General features: G+C 39.2%; 1 protein-coding gene across 2 annotated transcripts in view; it reads right to left on the bottom strand.

Annotated features, from left to right (window-relative positions):
• The window catches only part of LRP12 (LDL receptor related protein 12), a 74,947-nt gene extending 56,984 nt beyond the window's left edge, over positions 1–17,963 (bottom strand). For both annotated transcript variants that reach the window (XM_047842416.1, XM_047842415.1), the window contains exon 1: positions 17,438–17,963. In XM_047842416.1, the coding sequence (XP_047698372.1) occupies positions 17,438–17,516 (79 nt within the window). In that variant the 5' untranslated portion in view covers positions 17,517–17,963. The remainder of the gene's footprint in view (positions 1–17,437) is intronic.
• Between the last annotated feature and the right edge of the window lie 399 nt (positions 17,964–18,362).

Consider the following 18,362-nt stretch of genomic DNA (forward strand, 5'->3'; position numbering starts at 1 on the left):
AGATTTTCCTGGTTGTCTCATAAATGTCTTTTTACATTTGAAGCAGGATCCACAAAGTCTCAGTGTTTCATTTGGTGTTTAAATGCCTCAGTCTAGAATGATACTCCCTTATTTTCCATTGCACTGACTGGTTTCAGAAACTAGATCAGTTGTCCTTTAAGAGGCTGTTTTCTGTGGTGTCACTTCCTCTGGGTGCCACTTAACTTTGTTCATCTAGCTCAAGGCTTAGCAAACTTTTCTGTAAAAGGGCCAGATAGTAAATATTTTTGGCTTTGTGGATCAGTCTCTGTTATAACTACTCAACTCTGACACTGTGGCATAAAAGCAGCCATAGACAATACTTAAAGGCACCAGAGTGGCTAGATTTGAATAAAACATTAGGAAAAAACAAAACAAAACAAAAAACAGACAGCAGGCTGGTTCTGGCTCAAAGGCCATGGTTCGTAACCCCTGCTATAGAAGCTTCCACATTTTTGGTTGGGTTACTTCAGAGCTGGTGCTGGACGCTTTACAGGTATAATCTTAGGAGGCACACACTATCTCCATGCCCTGCTTTTCATAAGATTGAGATTAATCAATAGGTATAGGTAGGGCAACCTGATCCCTCCGTCGTAAAGTTCCCATATAACCGTCTAATAGTTTCCTTTACTGATGATTACAGCCTGAATAAATTATTTCATCAGGGGTTGCAAAATATTTTCTAATCCTGCCATTCTTTATACATTCATTACCTGAAATTCTGCAAAAAATTTTTCTCTCAACAAATGTTATTTGCTTACCTTAAAACACAGTTCACACAGAAAAAGGAAGCGTAAGTACTTAATTCTTCCCTTAAAATTGCTTACCTTCAGAGTATGGAGGTAGTGCCCCATTTATTGCCACTGGTAACCAGTAAACTGTTATTGTAGTGTGGTGTGTGTGTGTTTCTTATTACATGTCTGTTATTAGAAACCAAGGTTTTTGTTGTTGTTGTTGTTGTTTTGAATATTCAGGGAATTTCAACCAACTGTCTTCATGTCTTCATTACTCTTTCTGATACTTAAAAGTTCTCTCATCTTTGGCCAATGGCAACCCTTTTACACTGATTGGCCCCTGTGACTTTTGGCATGAACCAGTCTTTGAGAGTCTCCTTGCTTTCTGATTTATCAGACTGTCTTAGGCTCACCTCTTGTATTTTCTGCCCCAGAACAGAATCAGCTGCCTATCCATGACCCTAGGTAGGATCCTTTCAATTCAGAATGGTATTTAGAGATGACAGTTAGGGTTCTAATTGTGCTCTCTGCTGTTGTACTATTTATTGCGATGTATTCACTGATGAGGGTATGAAAAGGTACATAATTTTAGGGGCACCTGGGTGGCTCAGTTAAGCGACCAACTTCAGCTCATGATCTCACAGTTTGTGGGTTCAAGCCCCACATCAGGCTCTGTGCTGATAGCTAAGAGCCTGGAGCGTGCTTCAGGTTCTATCTCCCCCTCCCCTGCTCTCTCATGCACACACATTCTCCCTCTCTCTCTCAAGAAAAAACAAAAGGTATATAATTTTAAATTTCATGGGCAGAAGCTTAAAATAGTATGTTCTTTATGGAAAGCAAACTCTGTCTCTAATTATATGACCTTAAGAAATTATTTAATTTCTCTATGGCTTAGTTTTCTATAAAATGGAGTAAAAAACCAGGCCCATCTCATAGTTTTGATATAATGATTTAAATGAATTAATATAGGGCGCCTGGGTGACTCAGTCGAGTAAGCGTCCGACTTCAGCTTAGGTCATGATCTCACAGTCTGTGAGTTCGAGCCTCACCTTGGGCTCTGTGCTGACAGCTCAGAGCCTGCAGCCTGTTTCAGATTCTGTGTCTCTCACTATCTCTACCCCTCCCCCGTTCATGCTCTGTGTCTCTCTCTCTCAAAAATAAGTAAACATTAAAAAATTTTTTAAATGAATTAATATATATATAAAGTATTTAAAGCAATGAGTAGCATATGGCACTCAATAAAAATTAGGTATTATTTTTGTTTATTTTTGAGAAATTTGAAAGTACTCAAAACTTTGACCCGGTAAATCTACTTTTATGACTTAAAAGGAAAATAATAAAAAATTAAGATAAATATTCATAAAAGCATGTCTATTACAGTATTTATAAATGTCAACAAAACTGTAGATAATCTAATGTTCAACGTTAGGGAAACAGTTTATGAGGAAAAGTGATATGGAAAAATGCCAAAGATATATGTCAAGCAATACTAATAAACCCATCAATCAAAGATTACCATTTCTACTAGTCAAATAGGAATGCTCATTTCAGTATACCCTAACCACGTGTTGATTTTTTTATGTCTTCATTGAACACTTGGAACACTTGACAGAAGTTTGATTTTTACATAGTTATTCAATTAGTATGTGGCATTTACTTGGCATTTAAAAAAAATTTTTTTTTAATGTTTTCATTTATTTTTGAGACAGAGAGAGACACAGCACAAATGGGAGAGGTGCAGAGAGAGAGGGAGACACAGAATCTGAAGCAGGCTCCAGGCTCCGAGCTGTCAGCACAGAGCCCGATGCGGGGCTCGAACTCACCCAGTGTGAGATCATGACCTGAGCTGAAGTCGGACGCTCAACCGACTGAGCCACCCAGGTGCCCTGGCATTTCTTCTTTAAAGCTAATTTTTGTTTCTAATTTTATTGGCCATCCAATTACTATTTCTATAAAATTATTTTTTGTCCATCTACTGAGGAAGGAAGAAAATGAATATTTTATGTAGAAAGTATTTGCTTAACTTATTTAACAGCCTCACAACAAACCTTAAGGATAGGTGGCATAAAATCCAATAACCCAATATCCTGCCATTTCAAAATCTCAATTAACAGCAAACCGAAATTAATTCAGAAAACACTAATGATCTGGTATCTGTGGCTCATTTATCAGCACCACAAGAAGATGAGTCCCAGGAATGAATTTAAAAGAGCAAATGTATCAGTAATTAATCAATTTGCATATAAGTAACAATGAGTTTAGGGAAATCTGTTAAGTAAAAATACAAAGAAGCAGTAGAGAGTAATGGTTAAGAGCACAGATTCTAGAGCCAATCTTTCTGGATTCAAATCCTAGCTCTTCCACTTACTAATTATGTGAATTTGGCTAAAATACTTAACTTCTCTGTGTCTCAGGTTCCTTATCTATCAAATGGAAATAATAATAGTATCCAGGCTGATTAGGCTGTTATAAGAAAGCGTGTGTATATATACATACATGTACACACATATATACACACACATACACAATGATCAGAACACTGCTCAGCACATAGTAACTGCTATGTGTTTGCTACTGATACAAACATGAGTTTAGAAATCAATCCCTCTTTGTCTCTTGCTGTTTCGTATAGCATAGCTTGGTATTTAAAGACTAAATTGTAACTATTTAAAAATATTTCTACTTTAATAACCCGTGTGCAATTTGGGTGACTGCAATATGACTTTTTAAAAAGTAACCCTGGGGGCGCCTGGGTGGCGCAGTCGGTTAAGCGTCCGACTTCAGCCAGGTCACGATCTCGCGGTCCGTGAGTTCGAGCCCTGCGTCAGGCTCTGGGCTGATGGCTCAGAGCTTGGAGCCTGTTTCCGACTCTGTGTCTCCCTCTCTCTCTGCCCCTCCCCCGTTCATGCTCTGTCTCTCTCTGTCCCAAAAATAAATAAACATTGAAAAAAAAACAAAAAGATATATGATGATATATCATTCATATATACACACACACACACACACACACACACACATATATATAAAGGGAAAAAATCAATATAGATGACATACACAATACCATAGAGGTCCTCATCTTCTACAGCAACGCTTCTCAAATTTGAATATGAAAGAAATCACCTGTGGATCTTGTTAAACTGGAGATGCTAATTCAGTCAGGGACAGGACCTGAGGTTCCGCCATTTCTAACAAGTTCCCAGGTAGCACCAATGCAGCTGGCTCAAGAACAACACCATCAGGGGTCATGAATGAGCTTTCAGAAGTTCTGGAATTACACAATACCGTATACAAAATTTTCTCTGAATGTGTGTATGTGGATTATTTTCTGAGGAAAGGATGCACAGTTCTTACCACACTGTCAGGGGTGGGGGTGCAAGTAGGGGAGAGGGCAGGTAGAGAGTAAGAGAATTCACAGGAGAGGTGAGAAACACACGTCAGTTCCAAAGCTAATTGAAAAAAAACCAATACTGTCACTATGAAAAAGGAAAATTATTTGTAAAGACAACTATTTTATATTTGTATAACAATTAAAAAACTTAGAAGACTAACTGAAGAATCATAGACCAATCTAAATTATAGACAATTATAACTTAGAAGACTAAACTGAAGAATCTTTACATTTGAGAATAAAAACACAAGGATATAAAACTCTAAGAAATGAGAAAGATAAGGACAAGACATATAATATTCAGTAAAGAGCAGTTCTTAAAGTAGACAACTTATAGGATAATGGAGTTAAAACACACATACAGATACACACAATATATAAAACATATGCATGAAGCTATCTTTTTACCACACATCTAGGTATTTTCAGGTAAAATGCCTACCAAATACCAAACGGTAATAATAACACAAGATACATACATAAACACACTGGTGAAAACTGTAAACTACAAAGATAAAAAGGAAATTCTTATAAGCTTCCAAAGGAACAAAGGAATGAAAATCAAAATGGCAACCTAAAGTTACAAGATGATAAAGTAATTCTGGATAGAATTCTGAATAGAAAATACTGAAACCTGGAATTCTCCCCTCAGCCAAACCATTATTTAAGTGTGAAAACAAAATAAAGAAGCATTTTCAGCTGTGTACACCTAAGTATATATACAATCAATACATATTTCTTAGGGGGAAGGAGAATACAGTTCAAGAATGTACTTTAGCAAGATTTAAAAAATCAAAGACTTCAAGAAACATAATATGGGATAAAGAAAATGATAAGGGAGGAGGAGATGAAAACTTAAGAAATCAAAATAATTAAGAATGGGGATGCAAATTTTAATGTAATTAATTTGGGAAAGTATTTTAATATCTTCTTTTTTGGCTTTATTATGTAAACTATCAAATAATACACAAAACAGTTTATTAAGTTCTCATGTCTCATCCTCCCGAATTCCTGATAAGGGGTTAAGATCCACAATATATAAAGAACTCCTATAACTCAACAAAAAGAGAATCCAACCCATTAAGAAATGATAAAGGATTTGGATAGACATTCACAAACAGCCAATAATGGAAAAAACTTCAACATCAATACTCCTTAGAAAAATGCAAATCAACACCACAATAAGATACCACTCACACCTACAGGGATGCCTGTAATAAAAAGAGGTCAATAACAAGCATTGGTGAAGATGTAGAGAAACTGGAGCTCTTACACATCGCTGGTAGGAGTGTAAAATTGTACAGCCATTTGGAAGCCGGTTTGGCATCTCCTCATACAGGTAAATGAAGAATTACCACAAGATCCAGCAATTTCACTCCACGTATATACTCAAGAGAACTGAAAACAAATGTCCACACAAAAATCTACACAAATACTGAGAGCTGCATTATTCACAAAAAGTGGAAACCACCCAAATGTTTGTCAGCTGATAAAGACATAAACAAAATGTAGCTTATGCATACAATAAAATACTATTTGACTATAAAAAATGAAGTATTGATTCAATACTTCAATAACATGCATGAACCATGAAAAGATTAAACCAGATGAAAGAAGGCAGACATGGAAGATCACATATTGTATGATCTCATTTATATGAAATGTCTAGAAAAGGCAAATCTTTAGTGACATAAAGCTAACAGTTGCCGAGGGCTAGGGGGAAGGGAATAGGGTGGTGATTGTTAATACATACAGGGTTTCCTTCCAGGCTGATGAAAATATTTTAGAATTAGATAGTGATAATAGGATAATTCTGTGAACATACAAGAAACAAATGAATTATACACTTAAAAAGTCTGGACTTCATTATATAAAATTGTCATTTAAAAAATCAGAATAGATTCATGCAAATATAACTGCTTAATCTTTGACAAAGGTGCAAAGGTAATTCAACAGAAAAAGGACAGTCTTTTAAACAAATGGTGTTAGAACTACTTTTCATACAAAAAATGAGCCTCTTCTTAAAATTTACAATGTATAAAAAATAAACTCAAAATGGATCTTAGACCTAAATGTGTAACATAAAAATGACACTTTCAGAAAAAAAATAAGAGAAAACCTTTATGATCTGGGATTAAGCAAAGAGTTTTAGAAATGACACCAAAAACACAATTCATAAAATAAAAAACTGATAAATTGAATTTCATCAACTCAAAGACTTCTCGTTTGCCCCTCATCCTTCTTCAGATGTGCATCCACCTCCACTAAGGTATCTTATTGGCTTATTTAGTCTTCAGGCCCATTCATTAGAAGGGATCTACTTCTTATAGGTCCATCTGTATTATCCTGCTTAGTGACACAAAGTTTAACCATACTAGGAATGAGAAACATTTCTGCTGTCAGCAGGACAAAGTTAATTGTTGCTTTCCTATTATAAACACATACTCTCCTTTCCTAATCTTAAAAATAATCACAACTGAAATGCTAAAATCTTTTATACTCTTCCTAACCACTGAAATAAAAAAAAAGTTCACAAACATATCTAAACGGATTAAGAGATTAGGGATTAGATATGAAAATCAGGCAGGAAGAAAGGGGAGAGAGAAAGTTTATAGGAGAGAAAGGAGTGGAGGGAGGAAGAAATTTAGGATTATGTATCGATCTCATAAATATGAACACAAAGTCTTAAAAAAAAATACTAAGTGTATTCCAGCAGATTAAAAGAAAATACATCATTACCAACTTGTTATGGCCTATTCCATCCTTCAATTTACTCCATTCATAGGAATTCACTTACTCAAGTACTATCTGTAATCACGTTAGGTATGATTGCTTTGCCTAACACTGGCCCTCATAAACACCTTATGATCATCTTGGAAATGAAAAAACTTATGTGACAAAATCAATACCAATTCTCAAAAACTCATTAATGTCGGTATTTTTAAAAATCTCCAATGTGATTAAAAATACCAGAAACTTATATAGCAAATATCACACTTAAAATTAAAAAAAAAAATGGGGTACTTAATAGGTATCAACAATAGCAGATTATGGACCTTATTTGGATCCTGATCCAAACACTGTCTAAAAATTCATGCTTATATGACAACCAGGGCCATATGTACATGGCTGGGTATTTGATGATAATTAGGAATTGTTAATGTTTTAAGTGTGAGGATGGTATTGAACTTTTCTTTTCAAGCCATCACATCTTTTTTTTTTTTTTTTTTAAGTTTATTTATTTTGAGAGAGAGAGAGCAAGCAGGGGAGGGGCAGAGAGAAAGAGAATCTCAAGCAGCCTCCGTACTGTCAGTGTTGAGCTGGACGTGAGACTCAAACTGACTTGAACCAAAATCAAAGGTCAGGTGCTGAGCTGACCAACTGAGCCACCCAGGCACCCCTAAAGCCCTCACATCTTAAAGATACATACTGAAATATGAATAAATTAGCTGGGATTTGCTTCAAAATCATTTGTGTTTAGGAAGTGAGTAGAAGTCTAGATAAAACATGGCTGGCCATATAATAATTTTTTGAAGCTGGATATTGGGTATATCAGGTTAATTACAGTAGTTTCTCTACTCTTGAATATGTTTAGAATTTTCCAAAGTTTTAAAACTCTTTTTAATTATCAAACCCAAAGAAAAAAATTAAAGAACAAAAGCAGAAAACACTAGAGAGAATATAAACTACCAGAGAACTTTCCATACATACTATTATCTAACATGATTCTATTTTTTAAAAAAGTACTTAGCTTTTAATGGAGATATACATACAAAAAAGTGCACTAATTGAATGTTTACAGTTCCACAAGTTATCACCAAAGAACCCCGGATCTGTGCAAACTCTCACTTAGGTCAAGAAACAGAATAGACCAGCAGCTCAAAAGCTACCCTGCTCATCCTCTCTATCACAACCTCCCTGCTTCCCACTGACAGGGAACTACTCTCCTTGTATTCTAACTTCTTAAATTTTTTTTTAATTTTTAAAAATGTTTATTTATTTTGAGAGAGTGCAAGAGAGAAAGAGAGAGATTGAAAGAGAGCAGAAGAGGGGCAGGGATAGAGAGAATGTCAAGCTGTGAGTGCAGAGAGCTGGACGCTTAACCAACTGAGCCACTGAGGTGCCCCCTAACTTCTAAGATTGTGACCATATAGTAAATACTCTATAATTTTGTGTCTGACTTCTTTTGGTCAACAAGTGAAATTCACCCATGCTACCTGTACCAGTAGTTTGTTCTTTTTCACTACTTTGTAGAAAGTTATTCTCAAAATATGGGCAGTGGATTCCTGGGAACCCCCAAAACCCCTTCAGAGTTCATTTAGATATGGTTTCAGATTCCATGTTGCAACTAAACTTAACAAACTACTACTTCTCAAATTCTGGTGGCACATCAAAGAATATTCACATTTATCTGAAAAGGCTATTAAAATACTTCTCTTTTTATCGTAACACATCTATGTGAGACAAGCTTTCTTCCTACACTTCAACTAAAACATGTCACAGTGCACTCACTGACTGCAGATACAGACATGGGAAATCACCTGTTTTCTATTAAGTCAGACATGATCGTAATTTGCAAAAATGTATAGCAATGCCATTCTTCTCACTAATTTTTGTTTGGAAAAAAACAGTTGTCATTTTACATATTTTTATTTAATGTATGCTATTTATGGTCACATGTACTGGGTTCCTCACTGTCATTTTAAATTTAATTGTAGAGTCCTGAAACCTACAAGTTTGAGAACTGTGGCTCTGCAATGTTCCCTTATGCTAATATACCATAATTAACTCATCTATTCTACTGCCCACGGATACAGGGGCTGGGTTTAGTCCAGGACTATAGCAAATAAGGATACTATGAATAATCTTGTACCTGTCTTTTGTCAGACATTATGTGCCCACTTCTGTTGAGTTTATACTTTGGAGGAGAATTGCTAGATCACAGGGCATGTTTATATACAACTTTAATAGATACGATTTTCCAAAGTGGCTAATAAGCATTTGAAATGTGGTTACTCTAATTAAGATGGGTTACAGGTATAAAACTTACATTGGATTTTGAAGACTTAATATAAAAAACACTGTAGAATACCTCAGTAATTATATTCTATTGATTATATGTTAAAATGATAGTATTTTAGATATACAGTATTGAGTTAAATAATTATTAACATTAATGACACTTGTTCCTTTTTTTTTTTAATGTGTCTACTAGAAAATTTAAAACTAGGTATATGACTTACATTTGAGGTTCACATTATCAATCTGTGGGACAGTGCTGCTCCAGGAGGAAACAGAAGTAAAAGAGCCCAATAACAATACTGTATAGAAGAAGTGAGATGCTTCTGAGAAGGGCACCTTTAAGGAAGACTCCCCAAAGGAGGGAGTATCTAAAGGAAAGCCAAAGGACATGCAGGAGTTAGCTTAGCAAAGAAAGTGATAGAGGAAGGAAGGGAAGGGGCAGAGGGAACAGAATGTGCAAAGGCCAGGAGATAAGAGAACTGTGTTCAGTATAGCAGAAACATGGTGGAAGGTAGGGAGTGGTGCAGGGAAGTAACAAGAGACGAAAAAGGTAAAAACTAGCCAAATTATGAAGGACCGAGTGAATTATGCTTGTATTTTAAGAACAGGGAACTACTGTTGGGTTTTAAGCAAGAAAGTTACATAACTGTATCTGTACTTTAGAAAAGCCACTCTGGCTGCTGCTGCTGTGTATTTGATTAAATCTGAACAAGACTAGGGGCGCCTGGGTGGCTCGGTCCGTTAAGCGTCTGACTTTGGCTCAGGTCATGATCTCGCGGTCTGTGAGTTCGAGCCCTGCGTCAGGCTCTGTGCTGGCTGCTCAGAGCCTGGAGCCTGTTTCAGATTCTGTGTCTCCCTCTCTCTCTGCCCCTCCCCTGTTCATGCTCTGTCTCTCTCTCTGTCTCAAAAATAAATAAATGTTAAAAAAAAAATTTAAAAAAAATCTGAACAAGACTAGAGTCATGATTAGTTGGGAGCTGTTACAATAACGTAGACAAAAAAAAAAAAAAAAAAAAATGATGGGCCTGTACACAAAGAGTAGAGAACACAGCAGTAGAGGTATGTGAACCTTAGGCAAAATCACTGCTATCAAATTCAGTTTCCTCTATACCTACCCTCATATTCTAAGTCTTGGTGAAAAGTTTTAGGGTCACTAGAATGGGCAATAATAATTTCAAGAAACTGATTTTTAATTCAGAATATATAGGATACAAAGATTTATCTTTTCTCCAATTTGCTAACTTAACACCTAAATGATGCTTTAATAATCAATGAAATTAAGTTAAGGAAAGGCTTGCTTTCTTACTTAAGAGGGAAATCTCAACTACTAAATGTGGTACTGTGCGCTATGTAATCTATTCAGTATTAAAAGACTAGCACAATTTCCTGTTTCTCTAAAAACTGAAATGTAAGTAAATTAAAGGTAGATGCCAATTTACTCTCATTCAGTGGTACGAAGGTGAGTGTAAAACCATTTCGCTTCTTCACTAAACTGATACTAGCAGGGCAGTGAGTTATCAAATATTTAAAAGTCAACTAGAAAACTACTTTGTCAGCTTCATTTATTTTGAAATTTTGGGACCTTCTAAAGTTGTATCCTCTGTAAATAAACTGCAACCCAGGGGAATAAAGACAAAAAAGGTCACTTAATTTTTTGTTGCCCCCTCTAAGACATAAAGCAATCTTTAATTGACCACTTAATATAAAGCATTTAACTTGGGCAAACAGGTCCTTGAAATCTAACTTTTGTTCTATCCTTTGCTTCTTACCTGAAATACTCTTCTTTTCTTATTTTTTAATGTTTGTTTATTTTTGAGAGAGAGATGAAATACTTTCAAAACACTGTAGAAAGTTATGTTCTATACTTATTTCATTGACAAAACTGATAGTCTTTAGAACTGGGTTCTCCACAGGCCACTTGTTAAGCCTCTCCCCTAAATCCTCATTCCTTCTTGTCATGTGTTGTAGAGCTGTTCACCACAATACCCCTTGTTGCACTGAGTGTTCTTAGCCTTCCCTTTTCTAGACTGAATAACAGAAACTTACCTTCCTAATGACCTAAACTGCTCTAATGAACTGTGGAACCTCTCCTCTCTCCTCCACTCACCAGATCCCATGTCATATTACTTTAAGAAATCTCTATCTTCCCACCCTGAAACTTAGAGGCCTAAGTACTCTGGAGCCGGTATTTTCCTCCTTCCCTCTTGTGACAAGAGAGGAAGAATCCCTTTCTTTCCTAGCAAAAAGCCAATCCATACTCTTCTATCTGCACTATTACTACCTTTGTCCAAACTCCCATGTCTCTCACCTGGATCACAGCCAAAGCCTGATCACCCCATCTCTACTCTTGTCTACTTCACAAGTCTCCACACAGCGGGCAAAAGTGACTCTTTTCAAACCATAAATCACACCAGGTCCACTTAAACCTCTTATATAGTTACACTTAAAATAAACCCAAATTCTTTACCATGGTTTCCAAAGCCCTGAGTTCTTGCCTAAGATTCTAAGCTCACCTTGTCGGTCTCCCTTATGACCACTGTGCTCATCTACACTGGTTTTATTCATTTACCTACAACACATCAGCTCTTCTACATCAGCACCTGCTTGATTCTGGGTCTTTCAAACGTGGTTCCCAGTGCAAGGATCTCTTTTCCCAATCATAATATGGTTAGCCATCCTTTGGGTCTTACAAATGTCTCCGCAAGGAAGTCTTCTAATTACCCTGTGTCTGTTATTCACTATCTCAGCCTCTTGTGAGTTTCTTACTGTAACTTACTCACTAGACTATAAACCTTATGAGGGCAGAAACTAGGTCCATCAGCTTGTTGTGCCTTACACAGTGCCAGACAAAAGCAAACGCTCAAGGAATATTTGCTAACTGAATGAATGAGTAAAGAGACAGGATTAGGTTACAATCCCAGCTCTACTACTCCCTAGTGGTTGGATCTTAGATAAGGCACAACCTTTCTGAGCTTCAATTTTCTCTTCTATAGAAAAGGGGCAAACACCTGATAGGACTGCTGAATAAGACCTACTGAAGATTAACTGGCAATAAATAAAAACCAAGCACAGAATCTGAACTTAATAAATGTTACAAACTTAATTTAACAAACGTTAGTTTCCTTCCCTTCTTTCTTTTGCTTAGACAGTGAGAATTCCTTAAGCTAATTCAGTATTGAAACTAATTCAGTATTGAAAATACGCATAGAAAGATAGATCTATATATAAACCTATTGTTGCATATACTTAAAAGACTGATGATATGCATCTCAACAGATGGACTGGTAACTTGTATTTGCAGGATCTAATCCTATGCTTTAGAAAATGGGAATAAGTAGTGTACATCTATTACTCACTTCTCCCCAAAAAAAGGTGGGGGTGGGGGAGGGGGAGGAGAAAAAGAAAACAAGAGGGAAAGGTAACCTTAGAAATTAGAGATCATTAACTCAACTTCAATTCCTAGGTTTAGAACAACCTCCACTTACCTATAAAGACTTGCAGAAAGAACAAGATTAATACTTATTCTAAAATAAAAACATGTTCTATTTGCTTAAATCTATACAAATCTCATCTATATTTACTTACCTCCCTTTTTTACCTTTCATTCTTTAAACTGTAAGAGCATTGAGAAAAGAAAAAGAAAAAAAACAAGAAAAAACCTCAACTACAAAAACACCTCAAATCAGACACACAAAAAGGTTTCACTGTTCCCTTAATTTCTTGATAAGCTTTAAATGGTCTAACCACAAAAGTCAGTCTTTTCTTTCCATTTTCTTTAACTGCTGCTCACTTTTCAGCCTGACATCACTTTTATGTTTTTGTCAGAGATTTTACTTTCTAGGAACCTTCTAAACCATTTATGATACATCATTCAAATCTCCACCATATTCTTCCTAGAACATAGCTAGCCCTCTGAAAGTGGTCATTTAATAGTCTCTGCCCGATAACTGCTAATAATTTTTAAGAAATGTGCTGTATACTTTCATATTCTCCCCAGGATATGGATATAATTTAGATTCTAAACCCAAGGAAGGGTTTATGTTAAGCAATTAATTCAGTTTTATTCAATATATTTTATGTAATCAAGCTTGACTTTTTTAGAAGTAATTGGAATCTGGTTTAGATTTTTTTCCTCACGTTCCAGTTATTTCTACAACCTTTCTAAAATTGGAACTTCTAGTCTATCCTTAAACTGGAAATATATAAAATGCTGTTGAATGTTCCACAAAATTCATGGGAAAAGATTTACCATTAGATAGAAAATGCAAGGTAAAAAGAGTATTTTATGTTACCACAACCCTCTGTAACAGTACTGTGTATGGCAAAGACTTTTGACTATAATTAGCCGAAAACCAGTTCAAAGAAGAATTTTATCACAGGCCAGTCATGTATGCCAAGAAGAGTTCTTATTGCTATCAAATGCTCTGGCAGCAAGTAGCCACAAACTAACCACCTGCAGTTCTCCAACGCTATTGTAAAATGATATACAAATACCACAAACATTTCAAATTACATTTTAAAACTTCATCTAGGGCCATGTTCTCACACTAGGAACTGCAATCTATTAATGGGTCCAAAATAATGAGTCCAACCAGCAAATGAAGAATGTTGGGTGCATCACAGGTAGTAAAAGTATTATTTCATGGTTTTGTTCATGGTATTTATTTCGTTTTGTTCTGTGTACTGGGAGTAACATAAAATGTATTTTAAGGGTGGGTTTCAGTAAGGAAAAAAAAAGTTAGAAAACACTGATCGGGAAGTGGAAAAAGGATAAAGCAATGGAACTGTTACAATTACCAACTTATGGCTTGGGAGATGAGCCAATCAACAGCTTCTGTTGACTAGGAGACAGTTTCTGGAAACCTCCATGCTCTTGCAAAAGCCAGACATCCCTATGTGAGATCTGAAAAAGCACCTTCTATAGTCAGCCTAGGACAGTGCCCAGCAAAGCTCACAGTTGTTTCCACTAGTGTTCTTATTCCTTCCAAATTCCAAAGACAGAAGTCAACTTTTACTTTTAGTAAATTTCAGGAACATTCAATAGTTAAGTTATAGCAGCTAAGATAGAGTAGCTCCTGAAAGATAATTATTGGTTCTCAAACGACTACTTTTTTTTTTAATGTTTTTTCATTTATTTATTTTTGAGAGAGAGAGCACAAGTGGGGAGGGTCAGAGAGAGAAGGAGACAGAATCCGAAGCAGGCTCCAGGCTCTGAGCTGTCAGCACAGAGACCGACACGGCGCTCGAACCCACAAACTGTGAGATCATGACCTGAGCCAAAGTCGGACGTTTAACCGACTGAGCCACCCAGGCACCCCACCAAACAGCTACTTCTAAAAAACATTACTATACTCCATATCACAATTTAGAGTTTCAAGTAAGGCCTTAACATTCAGAAAAGTAACTTGGAAGTAAAACAGTCACACTATTCCACTAATATGGTCACATTTAACAGTCACAAACACAGGCCACTAAAATGGCCCTGTGAAGAGAATAAAAGCCAAAATAAACAGATTTATTTTATTTATTTGAGAGAGAAAGAGTGCAGCCCTGAGCAAGGTGGGGGGGGGGAGGAGAGGGGGACAAGGGGAGAGAGGGAGGGAGGGAGGGAGAAGGAAGGAGAGGGAGAGAATCTTAAGCAGGCTCCGCGTTCAGCTCCATCCCACGACCCTGGGATCTTGATCTGAGCCAAAATCAAGAGTACGACACTCAACTGACTGAGCCACCCAAGCACCCCCAGATTTTTTAAAAAGATACATGAAATGTTCCAAGATTCAAGACACAACCTGGAGCGATTTAATACTGCCATTAATGCAGAAGACTCATTCTGTGAAGAGTTAGTTTGGAACTGCCTACATATTGAGCAACCTGCTTTTTTTCACTGAGCCATGTTAAGAGTTACTCTCACACTCAGTTGTTTTAACAATAATTTCTAATTATTTTTGAAGCCATTTAAAAACACGTTTTGATGCATAAGGTACAGTTTCATAAATTACACCTAATATCTGTTTTAAAGGCCCAGTGTGATGAGTATTTCTCAGTAATACTCCTCACTAGTGATATTCAAGTTAAACAAACCCCACTATTTATATAGAAGCACATCCCCCCATATTATTGTTATGGCTTTTTTTTTTTCTCATACAAACCCACATATGGCTGGAGAGACAAAAGAGGACAAAAGTATAGCTGTAAAGAGAATTTCCCCAGTTGCAGGGTGAAGGGTCTCTGCTCACATAGTTTTAATATTCTGCCTGGCTCACTACCTCCTTTTTTCTTGTACTTTGAAACTTGCTGTGGCTGGAGACATCAACCCTGGCACAATTACTTGCTAGTTTTATAACATGGTCCCACACTGTTGGAAAAGGAGTTTCCTTCTTTGCCTACCAACAGTTCGTCACTAAACATAAATTCCAAAAAGATAAATCTTTGATAAGCACCTACTAGAAAGTCGTTTTGTGTACAAGTACAAAAGAATGTACCAAGACAAATTACAAGGTTCACAGCCTCTTATCCCTGGAGGCAAAAAGACTTAGTTCAAACACTAATGACACAGATTTTCATGAAAGAGCTAAAAGAGCTCATTTATTTATCTATTCTGATCAGACATCTCTAGGATTCAATTCTGACTATAGCAGAGGACAAAGCAGGACACTTCTAATCACCCCAGATTAAAGATGCCTTCTTGCTTTCTTCTCTCTTCTGAGAGAAGAACTATACCTAGGGCAGAAGAACAAACCTAGGGCAGAACTATACCCACCTTCAGGCTAGAAGAAACAACATAATAGCTTATTGATCTCTGGTGTAGACCCAAACCCACAAGTCATCATGCAAGTGGGAATCACAGCTACTCGGTGCAACTAATACTCAAAAGTCACGCACAGGGTTTTCTGATCACACACAGGCATACCATTCACAATTACCACGTCGAATGCAAACCTTCCCCTGCCCTAAACAAACGAAAATGCACACTATATATAATGTATAATATATATAATACAGTATAATAATACATTAATCAGATCAGGCAGAGAGCAACACATTTTGAATCACATTGAAAAACTATTTTGGTTGCTAGTAATTGTTAACTTACGGTCATTAAATTCATTTGCAGTAATTTCTCAGGTTCTAACAGTTACCATCGCATTCGATTCCACAGATAAATGCTTCAAAAGCGGTAATATTGCTCACGAAGTACATACTGACTGAACTCCCATCACCGTACCATTAGTGGAATTAGTGTTCGTGGCAAATGACTTAGACGTCTTATAAGTGAAATTTCTCAAGGAATGGCAACTCCTATTTACAGTATTTCCTTCTGAAGATATCAAAACACCACGCTAAGTAGTAAATGTTAAGCGTGTTCACAGAAACACCTTTTCAATGCGTTCAACTGATAAACTAAGAACGGTGAAGTCAGAAGTGGAACTCAAAGTCTCAAGCAATGAATGTTCTAATTAATTCCATTCAGCTCTAGTTCAGACCCTGATGTAACATAAAGCTTAGACCTCGCACACAGTCTCCAGCCTTCTCTCAACCTCAAAGGAGTGAGTATATGCAACGCAATCCACAGACTGGAATGAAGCAACAGTGACAACATTAGCGGCCAATGATGGATGAAATGACAAATGAACCAGGAGTCGGGGCAGACATCTACGCCCGAAGGGAGAGAGTGAGGTGGGGCTGGAAACTATTTTCTGGCCTTCTCCCGCGTACTGCTCCCAGAGAAGGGACAGGATCCAGCACGCCCGGGATCAGCGGAGCCTCGGCCTCCGAGGTGCAGGAGTGGGACGAGAGCGGTAGGCTGCTTTTTCAGGGAGTGGGGAGAATGGGGAATTGGTGCGGTGGGAATTTCACTGGGGAGAGAACTTCCTGACCCCGGAAGGGTCGGGGGTGGCAGGACCGTCCCGAGAGCGGCGAGGGCGACCTCCTCTTCCTTCTCACAGTCATACATCTTTGTGTGCGTGGATTGTGCAAGGGGCCCTCGAGTCCAGGTCGGGAAGTCCGCCCACCACCCCCTCGCTCCACCGGGACTCCCTCCGGCCGGGACGCCCAAACCCCTCTCCGACAACCCCGAGGGTCTAGAGGTGGTGAGCGGACGAAAGCATCTTCGTGTGTGGACACCCCTCCGGGGCATCCACCCCTCGCCGGGTCTTTGTCCCGTCGGCAGTGGGGTCTCTCCCCGGTTCTCCCGGGGAACCCCTGTCCTGGAGGCCTCGGGGCCCAGGGTCGCCCCAGCTTTGTTCGGTCAGCGGGGCGCAGGGACGCGGACACTTACCGTACACTCCGGCGAGGAAAAGCAAGACCAACGCAGACCTCCACCGCGGAGACTCTTTTGTGCTCCAGCGACGGGCCATAACCACGGCAGATGGAGGGAGCGAGGATGAGATGGAGGAGGAGGAGGAGGAGGAGGAGGAGGAGGAGGAGGAGGAGGAGGAGGAAGAGGAGGAGGAGGAGGAAAAGAAGGAGGAGGAGGAGGAGAAGGAGGAGGAGGAGGAGGAGCTGGGGCCAGACGCCGCCGCCACCGAGCCCCCGGCTGCTCCCTGCGCGCTCCGCGGCGGCGGGAGGGGGAGGGGAGGGGCCACCGCCGTCGCCCGCCCGCGCTCCCTCCCTCCGGCCCTCCCTCCGCAGCACGCCAGCTCCCACCTCCGGCGGCGCGACAGCCCTACGCGGGGCGCTTTCCCCGGGGCAGGGGCAGGCCGAGCGCGCACCGGCGCTGGGCGAGGGGGCGGCGGAAGCGCCGACTCCGGCCTCGCACCGCACAGGCTAGCCGGCGCCGCCACCCGCCAGACGGAGCGCGAGCCGAGACCCGCGCTCATCCGTGCGATCGGCAATCACCTGGCCCGCCTGCCTTGGTTCCCGCCCCGCGTTCAGCCGGTCTTTCCAAGTCTCGGGGACCGTTTCCCCGCGAGTAGAGCCAGAGGAGTAAGGCAGTGCCAATCGATGAGCGAGCAAGCGAACGCCGGCCGCTAGGCTCCCGCGAGCTGGGGAGCGGGGCCCCGCAGTGGAGCTCCGCCGCAGTCGGAGGCCTCCTCGCTGCCCCTACGGGTGGTGTGAGGGCAAGTTGGGAGGCTGAGGATGGTTGTGCGTGCGGGGAGAGTGGGTGAACGGCGGCTAGGAACTTGGGAGTTCCTCTCCCCTACCCCTGCTTGCGTCCGCTTACTATCTGCGCAGAGCTCAGGGTGTGTGGGTGCCTTAGTGCT

The sequence above is a fragment of the Prionailurus viverrinus genome, chromosome F2 (assembly GCF_022837055.1).
Source record: "Prionailurus viverrinus isolate Anna chromosome F2, UM_Priviv_1.0, whole genome shotgun sequence".
NCBI classification, from domain to species: Eukaryota; Metazoa; Chordata; class Mammalia; order Carnivora; family Felidae; genus Prionailurus; species Prionailurus viverrinus.